The sequence below is a fragment of the Taudactylus pleione genome, unplaced genomic scaffold (assembly GCF_031769625.1).
Source record: "Taudactylus pleione unplaced genomic scaffold, aTauple2 ptg000253l, whole genome shotgun sequence".
Lineage (NCBI taxonomy): Eukaryota > Metazoa > Chordata > Amphibia > Anura > Myobatrachidae > Taudactylus > Taudactylus pleione.
The window spans coordinates 2,241,374-2,260,085 of record NW_028284655.1 but is presented as its reverse complement, the minus strand read 5'-3'; the positions used below and the strand labels follow the sequence as shown (position 1 = coordinate 2,260,085).

Here is an 18,712-nt window from a genome sequence, read left to right as displayed (position 1 = left end):
CAAACACGGTATACATCAAATTTGTTGTTATAAACCAATGATATAAAGAAACATGATGGGGTCTGTGCCCCTGGGGCAAAGATATATAAATGCCCTTGCATGCCATGTCACTTCATCTGTCTATCATCTTATGCTTATCCTCGTCACCCCCGACATTCTCCTTATCATTATCCCCTTTCCACCATTGGCATAGCACTGGTCACAGGGACATTTGGGAGTTGAATCAAGGTGTCTATCCCTCCCAAGGCCCCCGCTCTGCTCTCCTGATCAAGTGCAGAAGCTGGTGCATGTACAGTGAAGCCCTGTTATGCTTTCAGTCCTAGAAAAGAATAGCGAGGGCTTCCATTTGCAGATTGAACCCTACCAGTGGCTCCTTCAAAGAAGTCCAACGTTATGTACTTGTGTTACTGTTTAAAGGTTCATAAGTTAGAATAGGACACCTAAGGACATTTATGCTGAGAGGACATTATAATGATGTAGTCTTCAGTACCTGCCAACATCTGAAATTCCTAATATGTATCAAGCCTTGGAGAGAGATACAGTGGAGAGGTTGCTCTTAACAACCTATGAGCTCCTGGTATGCAGTCAGGAAGCCGGCTGCCTTAATACCGACAGCCGGCTTCCTGGCTGCTTTATCCCGATCGATGGGATGCCGGGCGCCACCAGCAGACAGCCCCCGGGGGTGACTTAGTATTAGGCACCTCCCGGGAGGGTTAGGGGTAGGCTAGGGGGAGGAAGGGTTAGGCACCCCCTGGGGGGAGGTTAGGGTTAGGCACCCCCCCGAGGGACTTAGGTTTAGGAAGGGGGGGTTAGGGTTAGGCACTTAGAGGGGGGATTAGGGTTAGGCACTTGGGGGGGAGGTTAGGCACCCCTAAGGAGGGTTAGGGGGTTAGGTTAGTTTATACTTACCTTAGGGACGATCGGGATTTCCAGCGCTGTCGGGCTTCCGCTGCCGGGCTCTGCTGATCTGTCGGGCTGCCGCTGCCGGGAATCGAACTGCCGGCCATGCGGCAGCCGGGATTCCATACCAATTCCGAGCTCCTAACTGTCATTTCATAGACTGGGCTAAATAAATGATAGTTAGAAATATATTTGTTTTTATGGGAAAACTTCTCCACTTTATCTCTCTCAAACATTTGATAGTTTGATACATCTCCCCTTAATCTGTACACCACCACTCTTCCTCTGAAAGGGGGGTGTTAAGGGCAGGTCCACAGCACAATGGGTCCACAATGCAGAGGAATATTTAGCATTTCTGAATGGGGATAACCTCCCAAACAGAGGAGTAGATATTGGGCAGGATGCAGTAAATCCAGGAATCAAGTCAAATCCCCAAAAATGCAGTTTTCGGGGGTTTGACCCCATTTCTCATATGCACCAAGCCTCAGAATGTGATGCATCCGGGGACTTGGATGTGGTGGTGTCACCCTATAGAAGCCTATGGGCTTCTAATCGCAAAGAGATGTGGGAGTGATCCAATCGGATCCCATCCAGCACCCTTGTGGCGTGCACTTCATACACCCGGAAGCCCCTCACTAGCAAAGGACAGCACTTACCGAGAGAGCTGACCTTTGCGTTTCTCTTCATGCATACCGGTGTGAGTTACGCCCATTGTAAGATCCAGGGTATTATACTCAGTGTGAGCAGTTAGTGGAACCAAAGGAGAGTCTCTATCCAGCTTGTCAAGGGTTCAAATCCAAAATAAAAAATTGCTTCAATGTCAGCATAATTGAAGCAAAAATAAAATCAGAGTAGTTGCCTATCAGGAGGGCATTATATTACTCCTCTAACCATTTCTATACATGGGCAGCTAGTCTACTTAATGGCTTCTCCAGTCTCCAGCAGCTTCTCTCAGTTCTCCTGTATCTTCTTAGGCCTTTTGCTTAACACTCAATAGCCCAACAGGCCTCCCTGTGTCCCACTCCCCTGCTGAGCGTCTCTCTGGCAGATTCCAGTGATTTTTGGGACAAAGCACATGTTCATCTCCAAACTGGTCCATCATTAGCTTACCTGCCTCTTGCAGGCCAGGCTGTACTCCCTTCTCTCTTAGCTGACAGCTTCCCATAGGCGTGGTAATTCCACTTTTTATTGTACCTGTGTGACAGGATCCCACCATCCCAGTACAGAACAAGTTGCTCAGCAGCGCCACCTATCTATATTCCATCGCAATATGAAAAAGAACTATATATTTTACTGGACCCTAGAAATTGAGCACTATATTAGACTACCACTTGGGAAAAAAACATTAAATAACAGCATCAGGAAAATTGGCAATATATTATACAATGGGCACCATGAAATGGGCTTTATACATTATAATAACTACCAGGGAATGGGCACTTTAGATAGTATTACACTGTTGAAGCCATCAGTCCCACACATCCCAACATTTAATATTCTTAAGTAAGAACACCACCACCACGTCTCCTCCAAAAGTGGTTATGATCATGTCACAATAGGGCATCTCAAATCCAAATAACAATAAAGATTGTCCACATATTACTCTGGGCACAAGGAATGGGCATTATATAATAAATTACCACCAATGAATCAGCATTACATATTACATGAGACACCAGGAAGATATATATTACACTGGCCACAAGGAATTGTCACAATATATTAAACTACCACCAGGGAATGAGCACTAGATATTACATTAGAGACCAGGAAGATGGCCAATATGGACCTGATCAGGGGCATATTAAGAGAGGAGGGGGCCCATGTGCAGTCTCCATCTGGGCCCCCTCCTCTCTACCCAGCGGCGCAGGTCTCTGGGAATATGGTTTGTAGTCCATTTTCCAGGTGATTTTTCTACTGCGCAAATCACCATGCCATTTTCTCGGGGATTAGTGCAGCGTTGCTGAGGTGGAACTCTGGAGAGGAACGCAGTAACAGAACATAGGTGAAGGGTGTGTGGTGTTGGCCCCTCTGGACCCAGGGGCCTGTATGAACTGCAAACCCTGCACCCATTTTAGATGTGCTACTGGACCTGATTCTGAGTTGGCTGTTTCTCGCAATTATCAGCGCTGCAAAAAGCAATCACAGACTGCGCAAGTGCTCCACTATTCATACACTCTGTCATGGAGGGTATAAGGTTAGATTGTTCGATCCGTGCGTGGCCAAATCGCTCTGTCTGTGAAATGTGTGTTTCTGTGCAGTTATTGTGGAAGCACTAAACAGATTGGCCTCATGGGATCGTCATAGGAGTGTTGTGGGCATGTGGACCTACTTCCTGCGAGGACGCATGTGGACGGAGATGGGCGCCTTTTTCAGAAAGATTTTGTGCATCCAGCTTGGGGTGGGTACAAGTGCTGATCGTAAATGATGACAGCTGCAAATGGGAAAACAGTGGGCAGAGCTATGCATGCCATGAAGACAGACAGATACTGACATTAGGATAAGGTGGCAAAACTGGCAGCTGTGAACGTACGCATATGGCAGCACTTTACACCCGACTCAAAATGAAATCATTAGTTATAATATAAATAGTAATGGTTCCTCCCTGCTGATTGTGGGGGAGCAGATGATTTTATTCTTCTCCTTCTTAAAATTCTATACAAAAGTAGTATGGCTTAACCCTAGGTGGTCAACCACTATAACAAAGGTGCAGGATTTAACTGAAGAGGGGCTGAATTGTGTTGGTACACGTTGTGCTAAGTGGCGTGTCCAGCAAGGCTGGGGAGCCTTCTGTGTAATCTGAGTGTGCCTAGTAGATCAGTTATGCCTGAGGGTGTTAATATTTGTTCCCACAGTCTTCATCCCTGATAGTAGTGATTCACAAGGAAAGGAGTCTTTAGACCAGAGGTTTCCAAATGCGGTCCTCAAGGCACTCCAACAGCCCAGGTTTTAGAGATATCCATGGATGAGCACAGGTGGTTAAATCAAATTGAGGTACTAATTAAGTCACCTGTGCTCAACCATGGATATCACTAAAACCTAAACTGTTGGGGAGCCTTGAGGGCCACGTTATGAAACCCCTGCTTTAGAGGTGGCGCAGTGGGTGGCCTCCATATGTGATAGATACATGTAAAACGCTGGATCACACATGGCTCAAGTCTCGGGAGCCTGAAGTGTGCTGATGGTGTGTTGTGAGGCCAATATTAGGGAAAGCCAAGCTCTCCAGCAGCCACACAAATCTGATTTGTATTTGGATCCGGGAGCCTAGCTTAAAGCTCTATTCTTTTAAGGACTAATAGTCAATCCATCTGGTCCACTTATTATATGCTGTACGTGAAATTATCCTTATTATAGACACACTTGTGTTTTATGAAGAAGTTACCAGGAGCAATTTTCATGCCCCAAATTTTGTTTTAATTACAAAAAATTGCTATTCAGCAGTGGGCGCTCATACACCATTATTATACATGTTATAAGCTGCTGTGTTTGGGAGTAAATGTAAATAACAGTACAGTACCATGCTAGAAACATCTACTAGGTAGGAATATTATACAGTGGCATAACACATCACATAGCCGTGTATGTGAACATAGGGCCTGATTCAGAGCTGAACGCTCTGACCAGAGCGCTCGCTCTGAATCAGGGCCTTCCTCCATGAAAATGGAGCGTCCTCCTGGACGCTCGCATAGCTGTGGGTGACCACCCACAGCTTATGCGAGCGTCCATGATGATGGTCGCGATGGTCAAGACCATCGCGACCATCGGGCTTGCGACGGAGACCCTGCGGTAGGGTCTCGCTGCCGCAAGCCCTGGAGTGATTTTGGCTCTATCAGAGCCAAAATCACTCCCACTGACATCACTAGTGATGTCAGTGGGGCCGGCTTCAGACGGTAGGCGTTCCCATGGGAACGCCTCTGTCTGGCAGCCACGCCCTTGGCACGCCCACCAAAGGGGGCATGCTGTCAATCAACATGGACAGCACGCCCCCTTTGGTGCGAGACCCGGAGTGACGGAGAGCCCGTCGCTATCCGTGTCTCGCGCATGCGCACGACGGAGCTCCCTCCGTCGTGCGCATGCGCAGTGGGGCTACATCGACCCGCTTGCGAGCGGGTCTAAATGACCCCCATAGTGTGCTACATAGGGACAGAATACATCACTTGGTGTGATCACAATATATATATATATAATATATATATATATATATATGTATATATATATATATATAGAGGGGCAGAATATATCACACGGCAGTGTAAGTGGTGTATATATATATATATATGTGTGACCATAATATAGAGGGACAGAATATATTACATGGCAGTGTATGTGATCACAGTATATTACATAGGGACAGAATATATCACATAATAGTGTATGTGATCACAGTATATAATATATGGACAGAATATATAACATGGCAGTGTATGTGATCACAGTATATTATATATGGACAGAAAATATCACATGGCAGAGTATGTGATCACTATATATTATATAGGGACAAACAATATCACATGTATCTGCTAAGAGTACATTATATTATGACAAAAGACATCACATGGCACTTCATAGTATCACAGGACATTATATAGTGACAGAAAACTTAACATGGTCGTTTTTTATATCCAGGGTCTCTTCCCACTTCAGTACATCTTAAATGCCACATCAAGACTTATTTTTCTCTCTTACAGCTCAGCAATGCTTCACCTCTCTAAAGATTCCTACACTGGCTGCACATGTCCTCAGGAATTCTAATAAAATGATTCACCTTTACCTACACAGCCCTGAACACCAGCATCCTGCTTACATGGCAAATCACTCTCCCTCTCACATCTACCTGTGGCCCATGTCCAACTACTGCCTATGGGACTTCTCCTGTGCCATTACTCACTTATGGAGTTCCCTACCATGCCCGATGAGACTCTCCCACAGCCTCTATAGCTCTAAAAGCATTAGAAAACCTCTCTTTTTATTAGATTATACCCTACTAACCAGACTAATGCCCCCTCACCACAATCCCAATCTCCCCTATGAGCTGCACACACTCCTCTTGTTTCAGCTGTGCCATCTACGATTAGAATGTAAGCTCATGAGCAGGGCCCTCCCTACAATTTGTTTTCATGTCTGCATGTACTTTGTCTACATTGTATGTCTGTTTCATGTATGTCCTTCTTTATCCATTGTCCACAGCTCATTGTGGTGCTTTACAAATCAGCAACATGAATAATAGTTATTGGCAGAAAATAGTATAGTGAATGGTGTTTTTATAGTGACATAAAATATCAGTTGGTACATTTGGGATCACAGAACATTTTAACAGTTACTAGCATTTAACCAAAGAAAAAAACACACTAGGGGGGTCTATATACTAAGCCTTGGAGAGAGATAAAGTGGATGGCGATAAAGTACCAACCAACGAGCTCCTAACTGTCACTTTACAGGTTGTATTTGAAAAATGACAGGATCTGATTGGGTAATACTTTATCTCTCTCTAAGGCTTAGCACATAGACCCTTAAACACGTTGTGTACACATATACATATCTATAAATAAAAAATACCACAGTAGATAATGATGTTTAGTTTTCCCTGCCCCTTTTTCTAGGTGAACCCTACCCCATTGCTTCACCTACAGATGGGTTATACACAATCTACGAGTCAGAGCGTGGACCTCAGGAGCGCACCCCCAGGGGGGCAGAGCTGGGGCTGGTGGAACAGATGATTGGAAGGACCTTGCTCCTGGCAGCTTCAGAAGGGGCAATAAAGGGAGGAGTGCGGGGGGCCGAATTGGGAAAGTGGGCAGAACTGTTATCCCCACTGGATGAATCACGTGCTAGCATCACATCAGTCACCAGCTTCTCTCCTGAAGGCGATGTCTCTCCGCAAGGTGACTGGACAGTAGTTGAAGTGGAAACGTTCCACTAAGCAAGGCTCCACCCCTGAGGAGCACTAAGCAAGGCTCCACCCCTGAGGATCACTGTGGTGAATGTGTTTAGCAAGAGGAACAATGTGCAGGCATCAATGTGCAATATGTTTTAAATGTCTCGTATGAATGTGGAGCTTTGCACTAAGGAGATTCTGAAGGACATGTGGGATGTATGTTGTCTACAGGGACATAGACTACCCAATGAAGAACTGTGTCTAAACAAGAACATAAAAAAGACTACTGTGTATTGACGGGCACCTTTATAAAGCCATTCTAGTTAAAGTACACTAAACTATTAATGATGATTACAGCTGGTGATGACACAGGGATGTAATTTCTTATCAAACACCTGTCTTAATCGGTAATGGATAACAGGAAACAAGTTTGCAGCTATTAGCACCAGACATGAATATATTATGTCAAACATTTGAAGTTCACGTTTCACTTTTAAATGTACGAGTGTTATTAGTAGCTCTTTTGAAGAAGACAAAATTATAGTTTTTTTAATGGTCATTTAATAGCAAACAAACATTGTTGCTCCTCATACCATAAGTGGTGAAGATTCAGAAACTCATGAATCATACTTCTACCTGGATTCTACTGAATGAAGTAATTTTTTCTAATATGCCAGACGATCATATAGATAAAACTGCAGATAATGGGGGTGCAGTGGCGCTAGAAAGTGAACCCGTTAGAATTTTCAAAACTTCTGCACAAATGTGACTTAAAAGGAGTTCAGATTTTTATCTAAGTAATAAAGAGAGAGAGATCCCAATAAATAAAAAAACACACACAATGAAATGTAAAAAAAAAGTATGTGAACCTCTATTATTCAGTAACTTGTGTGACCGCAGTGAACAGCAGTGACTTCAATCAAATAATTATTGATCAGCGTTACAGATGTGCTTCAACTCATGAATGTTGGTGGGCTGTCTTGCCTAAGCACCCTGCTCAATTCTATTAGAATAAGGTCTGACTTGGCAGCTCCTAAATGCGTCAGCAGGGCCGAATTAACAGGGGGCGTCATGGGCATCATCCCTGGGGTCCCACACGTAAAGGGCCCCCGCACCTGTCGGGGTTAAAGTGAGCAGGAGGAGACGAAACCAGTTCCGCCTCCTCCGGCCCACCTCAACCCGGCGCCGCATGGAGGCTCCATTTGCCAGGCGCCCACTGAGATTTTGTTATCAGCGGGCTCCCCGGCCCCCTCCCCACAGCGGCAGCAGTGCACTATAGGAAACGTCATGACGTCTCTCCCACAGTGCAGAGGGGCAGTCGAGTGGACCGGATGGCAGCGGATGCGGGGCTTAAGGTATTAGTTTCTTTTTTTTTGTGCAAGTGGCTATACTACTGAGGGCACTATTACTGGGGGCATTACTCGAGGGGCACTACTACTGGGGGCATTACTTAGGGGGCACTACTACTGGGGGCATTACTATTGGGAGCATTTATACAGGGGGCATTACTACTGGAGCATTATTATTTGTTGCACTACCACAGGGGACACTACCACAGGGGGCATTACTACTGGGGGCAAGACTACAGGGGGTAAGACTACAGGGGGTATGACTACAGGGGGCATGACTACAGGGGGCATGACTACAGGGGGCATGACTACAGAGGGTATTGCATAGAGGGCACTACTCCTGAGGGCACTACTACTGGGTCCACTGCATAAAGGGCACCACTACTGTGTTCTCTGCATCCTTGGCACTACCACTGTGGGCACTGACACTACTGGGGGCACTGCATAAGGGGCACCACTACTGTGGGCTCCGCATAAGGTACCCATTGCGCATACCCCCAGTTCATCCACATTTAATAGGGCCCCCTCATGTTTGTTGCCCAGGGGCCCCCACAGACTTTAATCCGGCCCTGTGCGTCCGGCATCTTTTTGTAGTCCATCTTCTGTGTTTAAGGTCATTGTTGGAAGTCCACTCCTGAGGGCATAATTATTAAACAATATTTGTGGGATATCTCGTAAATATTAAGGATCCCCCAAATGTACAATGGAGGGACTGCAGTAAATATCTGCCTCTGATATCTGCTGCGGTCCATCCATTTCCAACAGCAGCCGCAGCCCCCATAGCTTTCTATGGGGGCTGCATTCCGGAGCTTGGCCCAGGCAGCTAACGCCTATGGGTCACATATTGCACAAATTACCGAGAGAGGGTTCCTCCAGAGCACTTCCCAGCAATGGCCACCGTACATGAATTGTCTGTAGGTCGCGCATGCACAGTAGCAGGGGTCCCGAAAGAGAAGTGAATTATCGTATAGGTAATCATTTCAATTCTTACACAGTGCAGGAAGGGTGCCCCTACATGTGTATGTTAGTACATATTCTTATTGCAAAGCAGCGATAAGAAATTACAATTATCAGGTCTAAAACCCGATAATTGATAAATATGCCCCCTGGAGAGGGAAACCGTGATGATGTATGTTCTGGATTGCAGAAGGCCTTTTCCAGCCTGATGACCATCAATTCCTCCTTCTCTGGGGTCCTCAGCAATCTCATGTGACTGAGGCATGGCATGCGTCCACAAACCTAATTGTCGAAGACAAGACTTTGGCAGTGAAGACTCTGGCTTAAACCAACCAAACCAAGGGGTAAATTTACTAAGCTCGAATGAGGCAAAATCAGCCATGAAATGCATATTCGAAATTTACTAAACACTAAACTCTACTGACTTTGCTCCATTCGATGTCTAAAACTTGGCCGACAACAACTGAAACTTGGATGGTAACATGTTTTCGGACACATACACCATCGGTTCAACTCGGCAGCCTCTTGCCATAGACATCAATAGGACCTGGAAATTTACTAAGGATTCGTATTTGTTATAACGGTTGAAATATAGTGCAGATCAACCACAAAAGACACAAAAAAGAACCCAAATAGAAATCTCAAATAGAACACATTTTTCAATTCGAGTTTCACATCTCAACATACTTAATCATCACTGACAACTCTGCACGCACAGATCAGGGAAATCCGGGATACATGCATCTGTGTGTCAAAAAATAAACACACATGCACGGACGGATCAGCGAGATCCGTCTGTGCTTCTGTATTTAAAAAGATTAAAACCTGTGTAAAAAAAAAAAAAAAAAAAAGTCACGTGACCCCTCACTCCCCCCCAAAAAGAACAACCATCATCGAGCTTTAAAGATCAAGTACTGGTTGTGCTAAATACAGGAGACAAATGACTTAAAGGTCCTCTGTATTAAGCACAACCAACACCAGGCTATTCAGAACCAGCCCTGGTTGCCAAAGTAAACCGGACAAACGACGTAGGGGTCCCCTGTATTTACACACTCACACTATCTTACATACTCACCTCTGTATCCCTGAAGCCATTCATGTCCACTTGTCCAGTAGTAATCCATAGGGTACCTGTAAAAAAAATGGTATACTCACCTCCTCCTATGCGTGGATCACGTCCTCTTCATTCCAAAGTAGGCATCCATAGGGCTTGGCAAATCAACAAACCAAAAATATGCAAAACAGTGGACATTAGTACTGTCCTCTTAGGACAGTATTACCTGCTGATGGCTCCGCCGCAGGATTTCACTAAAGAAATCCCGGTGCTGAGTGCTCATTGGCTGAAGAGGCGAGCCTTCACCTCTCAGCCAATGAGCGGTTCCCAACATTGAAGTCAATCGTGAGAACCGCGAGGTTACTTAAGGTTACCTTTGTGGTGACAGCATCTTAGCAGCTTAGTAAATTCAGTAACCTGTAAGAAAAACGAAACACATGAATACAGACGATGTCATCCAAGATTGATCTCGGATCACATCAAATAGAAATCCTCAGCTTAGTATTTACTGTTTGATTTACTGAATTCTATGAAGATCTTAACACATTTAAGGTTACATTTATACAGAAAATCAGGAAGTTCTAAAAGGTTCACAAACTTTCCAGCACAACTGTAACTGGGTAGAATAAGAGATGCCCATAGCAACCAGATTATGTCATATTTCTAGTTTAGAACAGAAAACCGTTTGGTTGCTGCAGCAACTTGTAGGACAAAAATGATCTAATGTATTTTCCTGCACTCACACACAGCGGAGGAAGCCACTTTGTAGGAGAAAAAAATATTTGTGAGTGTCTAGTTCCTATTGCTATGAACCTTTTCCCTTATTACCACTTTATTTGGTTTTATATGGTATAGAAATGCTCATTTTAAAACTATATGATGCAAAACTGCAGAGCAAATGGTGTTTTGTGATGACACTCTATTCGCATTTTGCACCAAGGTTAACAGGGAAGCAAATGGAGGGGAATATGGTGGCAATTACAGGGAAGCAAATGGAGGGCAAGATGGTGGCAGTTACAGGGAAGCAAATGGAGGGCAAGATGGTGGCAGTTACAGGGAAGCAAAAGGCGGAAGATGGTGGCAGATTTACAGGTATAGCAAATGGAGCAGAAGATGGCAGTTACAGGGATGGAAATGGAGGGGAAGTTGGTGGCAGTTACATTGATGCAAATGAATGGGGAGATAGTGGCAGTTACAGGGAAGAAAATGGATGGGAAGACGGTGGCAGCAACAGAGAAGCAAATGGAGGGGGATGGTGGCAGTTACATGGAAGTAAATGGAGGGGAAGATGTTGGCAGTTACAGGGAAGCTAAATTTTGCTTGATCCCGTGTGAGGAATTGGGTGGATTGGGGATGAGTATAGTATATGTCAACATACATAATGTCGACATAGAAACATAGTCATAATGTCGACATTTACCATGTCAACATTAATCATGTAGACACTGATAAAATGTCAACATATCGTCCTTGGTGGCTAAGCAACCATTTACGTGCTCCTAACAGCTGCAGCAGCTCCAGCACATGGGGTAAAAATTTAATTCCTGGGGGTAATGGACGGACAGCCGGACATGCATATGAATCATTCAATATAGAATGATTCATATGCATGCCCGGCTGTACCGCAGGGAGGCTCTAAGCCGGATGCCTGCTGAGATGCATGTCCATAGCTAGGGTAGTGCGGCCGGTGCCATCGCACAGGGCACCACAGGTCAGGGGGCGCTGTTATGTTTATTATCATTCTTGCCTGTAGCTTCCTCTTATTTCATCCCCAGCATCTCCTGGCCTTTCCTATCTCTTCCCTGGCCCTTCCCCATGAAGCCATGGCCCTTTTTTGGGTGCATTATGTCCCTTTGAAAAATGAGGGGGGTGCCAATTCTCTTTCTGGCACAGGGCACCAAAAAGTCTAGTTACGGCTCTGCTGAGATGTTATTACCACCGGGCGCCCGTCTCCTTCCAAGCAGCGTGGCGTTAGCCGGAGACTGGAGTTCTCTTCTGAACTCCAGCTTCCGCCTCTCTCCATGCGCACTATGGGAGAGACGTCATGACGTCTCTCCCATAGTTCCAAGGAGCAGCCGGGCGGACAGGACAACGGCGGATGCAGGAGCATGGATTAAGGTTTTTTTTTTGTACTAGCGGTACTATAGGGGCATTATATGGGGGCACTACTACAGGGGCATTATATGGGGGCACTACTACAGGGGCATAACTATGGGGGCACTACTATATGATTTCCTTCCTTTCAAATCAAGGGTGTAACGTCGGCTTATCTAAATATATTTTGTGGTAAAAGGTAAAAAAGTTCCCTGACCCCTGCTCTAGTGCCTTACTTCAACCTCCCCCCGTGCAGTCTAACCTTAATCTCCAACAACCTATCTCTAACCCTGACCTTCTAACACAGCCTAACCCTAAACTCCTTCCACAATCTAACCCTAATGCTGGGTACACACGGGACGGTCTGTTCAGTGAACAATATTGCTGAGCGATCTCCCTTGAAATTCCTGGTGTGCTGGATGAACGATATTGTTCATCCACACACCAAAGATATCACCAACGATGAACGACCAATGATCGCAAACCCCTATGGAAAATGCACGATATCATCCATATTGGGCTGCATGCATGCCCGATGGACGATATCGTTATCGTCCAGCGGGAGCATGCATCGTTGGTCATTCATTGCATACGCACGTAACGATATGAACGATATATCATTGAACAATATCGTTATCGTTCATATCGTTACGATATATCGTTCCGTGTGTACGCACCTTTACCCCCTACTGCAAAGTAACCCTTATCTCCTCCTACAGCCTAACCTCCTCCCACAGCCTAACCCTAACCTCCTCCCACAACCTCACTCTAACCCCGACCTCCTCCCACAGCCTAACCCTAACCTCCTCCCAAAATCTAAGCCTAACCTCCACCCACAGCCTAACAATAACCTCCTCCTGCAACTTAACCCTAACCTCCTCTCATAGCCTAACCCTAACCTCCTCCCACAGCCTAACCATAACCTCCTCCCACAGCCTAACCCTAACCTCCTCCCACAGCACAGCCTAACCCTAACCTCCTCCCATAGCCTAACCCTGACCTCCTCCCACAGCCTAACCCTAACCTCCTCCCACAGTCTAACCCCTGACCTCCCACAGCCTAACCCTAACCTCCTCCCACAGCCTAACCCTAACCTCCTCCCACAGCCTAACCATAACCGCCTCCCGCAATCTAACCCTGACCTCCCACAGCCTAACCATAACCTCCTCCTGCAATCTAACCCTAACCTCCTCCCACAGCCTAACCCTAACCTCTTCCCACAGCCTAACCCTGACCTCCCACAGCCTAACCCTAACCTCCTCCCACAGCCTAACCATGACCTCCTCCTGCAATCTAACCCTAACCTCCTCCCACAGCCTAACCCTAACCTCCTCCCACAGCCTAACCCTGACCTCCCACAGCCTAACCCTAACCTCCTCCCACAGCCTAACCCTAACCTCCTCCCCGCAGCCTAACCATAACCTTCTCCCACAATCTGACCCTAACCTCCTCCCACAGCCTAAACCTGACCTCCCACAGCCTAACCCTGACCTCCCATAGCCTAACCCTCACCTGCCACAACCTAACCCTAACCTCCTCCCACAGCCTAACCCTAACCTTCTCCCACAGCCTAACTATAATCTTCTCCCACAGCCTAACCATAACCTCCTCCCGAAATCTAACCCTGACCTCCTCCCACAGCCTAACCATAACCTCCTCCCACAGCCTAACCCTAACCTCCTCCCACAATCTAACCCTAATGCTGGGTACACACAGGGACGATCTGTTCAGTGAACAATATTGCTGAGCGATCTCCCTTGAAATTCCTGGTGTGCTGGATGAACGATATTGTTAATCCACACACCAAAGATATCACCAACGATGAATGACCAACGATCGCAAACCCCTATGGAAAATGCATGATATCATCCATATTGGGCTGCATGCATGCCCGATGGACGATATCGTTATCGTCCAGCGGGAGCGTGCATCGTTGGTCGTTGATTGCATACGCACGTAACGATATGAATGATATATCATTGAACAATATCGTTATCGTTCATATCGTTACGATATATCATTCCGTGTGTACGCACCTTTACCCTACTGCAATCTAACCCTAACCTCCTCCTACAGCCTAACCTCCTCCCACAGCCTAACCCAAACCTCCTCCCGCAACCTCACTCTAACCCCGACCTCCTCCCACAGCCTAACCCTAACCTCCTCCCAAAATCTAAGCCTAACCTCCTCCCACAGCCTAACCATAACATCCTCCTGCAACTTAACCCTAACCTCCTCTCATAGCCTAACCATAACCTCCTCCCACAGCCTAACCCTGACCTCCTCCCACAGCCTAACCCTAACCTCCTCCCACAGCCTAACCCTGACCCCCTCCCACAGCCTAACCCTGACCCCCTCCCACAGCCTAACCCTGACCTCCCACAGACTAACCCTAACCTCCTCCCACAGCCTAACCATAACCTCCTCCCACAGCCTAACCCTAACCTCCTCCCACAGCCTAACCATAACCGCCTCCCGCAATCTAACCGTGACCTCCCACAGCCTAACCCTAACCTCCTCCCACAGCCTAACCATAACCTCCTCCTGCAATCTAACCCTAACCTCCTCCCACAGCCTAACCCTAACCTCTTCCCACAGCCTAACCCTGACCTCCCACAGCCTAACCCTAACCTCCTCCCACAGTCTAACCCTGACCTCCCACAGCCTAACCCTAACCTCCTCCCCGCAGCCTAACCATAACCTTCTCCCACAATCTGACCCTAACCTCCTCCCACAGCCTAAACCTGACCTCCCACAGCCTAACCCTCACCTCCCACAGCCTAACCCTAACCTCCTCCCACAGCCTAACCCTAACCTTCTCCCACAACCTAACCATAACCTTCTCCCACAGCCTAACCATAACCTCCTCCCGAAATTTAACCCTGACCTCCTCCCAAAGCCTAACCATGACCTCCTTCCACAGCCTAACCCTAACTTCCTCCCACTGCCTAACCCTAACCTCCTCCCACAGCCTAACCCTAACCTCCTCCTGTAGCCTAACCCTAATGTTGACAGTCTGATAATGTCGACACTTCACATGTCGACATTCTGAGCATGTCGACACGCCGCCTGTCCTCATTTTAACAATGTCGACATCACTGCCGACAATGTGGTGTTGACATTATGAATGTCGAAATTGTAAATGTTGGCCTAATGGCACATCAGTTTGGGGATGTTACATGATGAATACAGATACTTTTGCACTGACATTTAAAACAAAATTTAGATTTTTACTTAGCTTTGCAAAAATAACCCTCCCCCTAACCCCGCTGCTTACCTTTGGGATCTCGGCGGTTGGGATGCCGGCACCGGAATTCTGATGTGTCGGGATTCAGTCGTTGGCCTTCTGAACGCCAAAATTCCGGCTGTCGGGTTTCTGAATGTATCCCGTTTATATTTAATCTAAGCAATAAATGAAACACACAGCAGTATTTGAGGAGAAAACCATTAACAATTAGTTTTATGAAGGAGGTAGTTATCTAGGCGCAGTAGGTTGGTCGTTGGACTCTACTATGCGTGTTCTCTGTTGTGACTGTAAATCTGCACAGCTAGTGGCAGGGGGACTTTCCATAAGAAGGTCCAAGAAACATCAACTTTGAGTTCACCTTGAAACACATTAGACAAACAAGCGCGTGCATTTGCATACATAATGAAGCATTGGGGTCACGTTACCTTTAGTACTTTTTACTGATTTCTATTAAAATAAACTGGTCACAAAATGGCCATTTTTATGGGTGCATTGAAAAAGCCAGAAACACATAAAATAAATAAACAAAGAAGCAATAGACGGAAACACATCCAAGAATTCCGAATCGCTTCTATGACATAAGTGGATTAAACACCTGCTGGCTCGGTGCATCAAAGTGGCCTTTTCTTCCCCTGCTGCAATGTAAAGATTTGGCTGCTAATGTGTATCATGGTACATACTGCAAGCCAGCAAGTTTGTGCTGTGGATGGTGGACAAATCAAAGCACATGAGTGTGTTGCATTGTGGTTTACTTTAAAATCATCAAAACGAGACTTTGTTATGAGCACAAAATAATAAAGCATCTACAATAGGTAGATATGAAATATAATTGATGGTGTCCCCCAATTTGCTAGGCCTTAATGAGAGTTTTAATGTACAGGTAAGGCCAAATGTTTTGAGAATGACACAAGTATTGGTTTTCACAAAGTCTGCTGCTTTAGTTTTTATGATGGCAATTTGCATATACTCCAGAATGTCATGAAGAGTGATCAGATGAATTGCAATTAATTGCAAAGTCTCTCTTTGCCTTGACAATGAACTTAGGGTCTGATTCAGAGACGGTCGCTCTGACGCTTTTATGGAGCGGCCTCCTGCCCGCTCGCCTAGCTGTGGGTGACCACCCACAGCTATTGCGAGCGGCCAAGATGATGGTCGCGATGGTCTCGACCATCGAGACCATCGGGCTTGCGACGAGACCCTTGTGGTAGGGTCTCGTTCATCGCAAGCCTCAGAGAGCTTTTGGCTCTAACAGAACCGAAATCTCTCCCACTGACATCACTCGTGATGTCAGTGGGGCCGCCCCCAAATGGCAAGCGTTCCCTCGGGAACGCCTCCGTTAGGGGCAGCCATCCCCCCTGCCCACCCACCAAACGGGGCGAGCTGTCACTCAACATCGACAGCTCGCCCCCTTTGGTGCGAGACCTGGAGCAGCGGATTGCCTGTCGCTAGCCGGGTCTCGCACATGCGCACGACGGAGCCGGCTCCGGCATGCGCATGCGCAATGGGCAACCATCTACTCAGCTCTTGCGACCGGTTCTGAATCAGGCCCTTAATCCCAAAAACAACATTTCCACTGCATTTCAGCCCTGCCACAAAAGTACCAATGATTCTCTCCTTAACACAGGTGAGAGTGTTGACGAGGACAAAGCTGGAGATCACTCTGTCATGCTGATTGAGGTAGAATAACAGACTGGAAGCTTTAAAAGGAGGGTGGAGCTTGAAATCATTGTTCTTCGTCTGTTAACCATGGTTACCTGCAAGGAAATATGTGCAGTCATCATTGCTTTGCACATAAAGGGCGTCACAGGCAAGGATATTGCTGCTAATAAGATTGCGCCTAAATCAACCATTTTTTGGATCATCAAGAACTTCAAGGAGAGAGGTTCAATAGTTGTGAAGAAGGCTTCAGGGCGCCCAAGAACGTCCAGCAAGCGCCAGGACCACCTCTCCTAAAGTTGATTCAGCTGCGGGATCGGGGCACCACCAATGCAGAGCTTGCTCAGGAATGGCAGCAGGCAGGTGTGAGTGCATCTTCATGCACAGTAAGGTGAAGACTTTTGGAGGATGGCCTGGCAGCAAAGAAGCCACTTCTATCCAGGAAAAACATCAGGTACAGGCTGATATTCTGCCAAAGGTACAGGGATTGGACTGCTGAGGACTGGGGTAAAGTTATTTTCTCTGATGAATCCCCTTTCAGATTGTTTGGGGCATCTGGAAAAACGCTTGTCCAGAGAAAGAAAGGTGAGCGCTGCCATCAATCCTGTGTCATGCCAACAGTAAAGCATCCTGAGACCATTCATGTGTGGGGTTGCTTCTCAACCAAGGGAGTGGACTTTGCCTAAGAACACAGCCATGAATAAAGAATTGTACCAAAACCAAAGCAACTTCTCCCAACCATCCAAGAACAGTTTGGTGACAAACAATGTCTTTTCCAGCATGATGGAGCACCTTGCCATAAGGCAAAAGTGGTAACTAAGTGGCTCAGGGAACAAAACATCGAAATTTTGGGACCATGGCCAGGAAACTCCCCAGACATTAATCTCATTGAGAACTTGTAGTCAATCCTCAAGAGGCAGGTGGAAAAACAAAAACTCACAAATTCTGACAAACTCCAAGCATTGATTAGGCAAGAATGGGTGGCCATCAGTCAGTATGTGGCCCAGAATTTGATTGACAGCATGCCAGGGTGAATTGCAGAGGTCCTGAAAAAGAAGGGTCAACACTGCAAATATTGACTCTTTGTATAAACTTAATGTCAGATGTTACCATAGTAACATCTGACAAAAAGGTCTAAAAACACTGAAGCAGCAAACTTTGTGAAAACCAATACTTGTGTCATTCTCAAAACTTTTGAACATGGCTGTATGGCAAGTACTGAATTTATCTCACCTTGGCAACGTTACCAGCTACTTTCCATGGAGCCCTGGGTGCTCAGATGGGCAATGCAACCTGCATCTTGCCCCAGGAATCCTCTATGTAGTATACAAATGTATTTGAGTACATGAAAAACACAATGAAGATATTTGAAATAAAGTCTACCGTACCTTTAAAGAAGCTGTACGTGGGCAACAATCCGAAATGTTCTATTTAATGAAGATGGGGTGTATGGTAAGTATGCAACTATGAAATACAATGATCTGATGCTTCTCTTCTTGGCAACCAAACTAACAAGTCATTGATGACAGCCAAGATAATGTGCCAGACTAGCAGATATGCAAACATAGGCGCAACAA

General features: G+C 46.2%; 1 protein-coding gene across 4 annotated transcripts in view; it reads left to right on the top strand.

The window, feature by feature from the left end:
* The window catches only part of PRR36 (proline rich 36), a 70,287-nt gene that overhangs the window by 29,236 nt on the left and 22,339 nt on the right, over window positions 1-18,712 (top strand). For 2 of the 4 annotated variants that reach the window (XM_088480329.1, XM_088480328.1), the window contains exon 6: window positions 6,504-7,482. The exons of 1 other annotated variant lie outside the window; for it this stretch is intronic. In XM_088480329.1, the coding sequence (XP_088336455.1) occupies window positions 6,504-6,823 (320 nt within the window). In that variant the 3' untranslated portion in view covers window positions 6,824-7,482. Of the gene's footprint in view, window positions 1-6,481; window positions 7,483-18,712 lie in introns of those variants that run through there. One more of the 4 variants, XM_088480331.1, reaches the window with a different exon arrangement.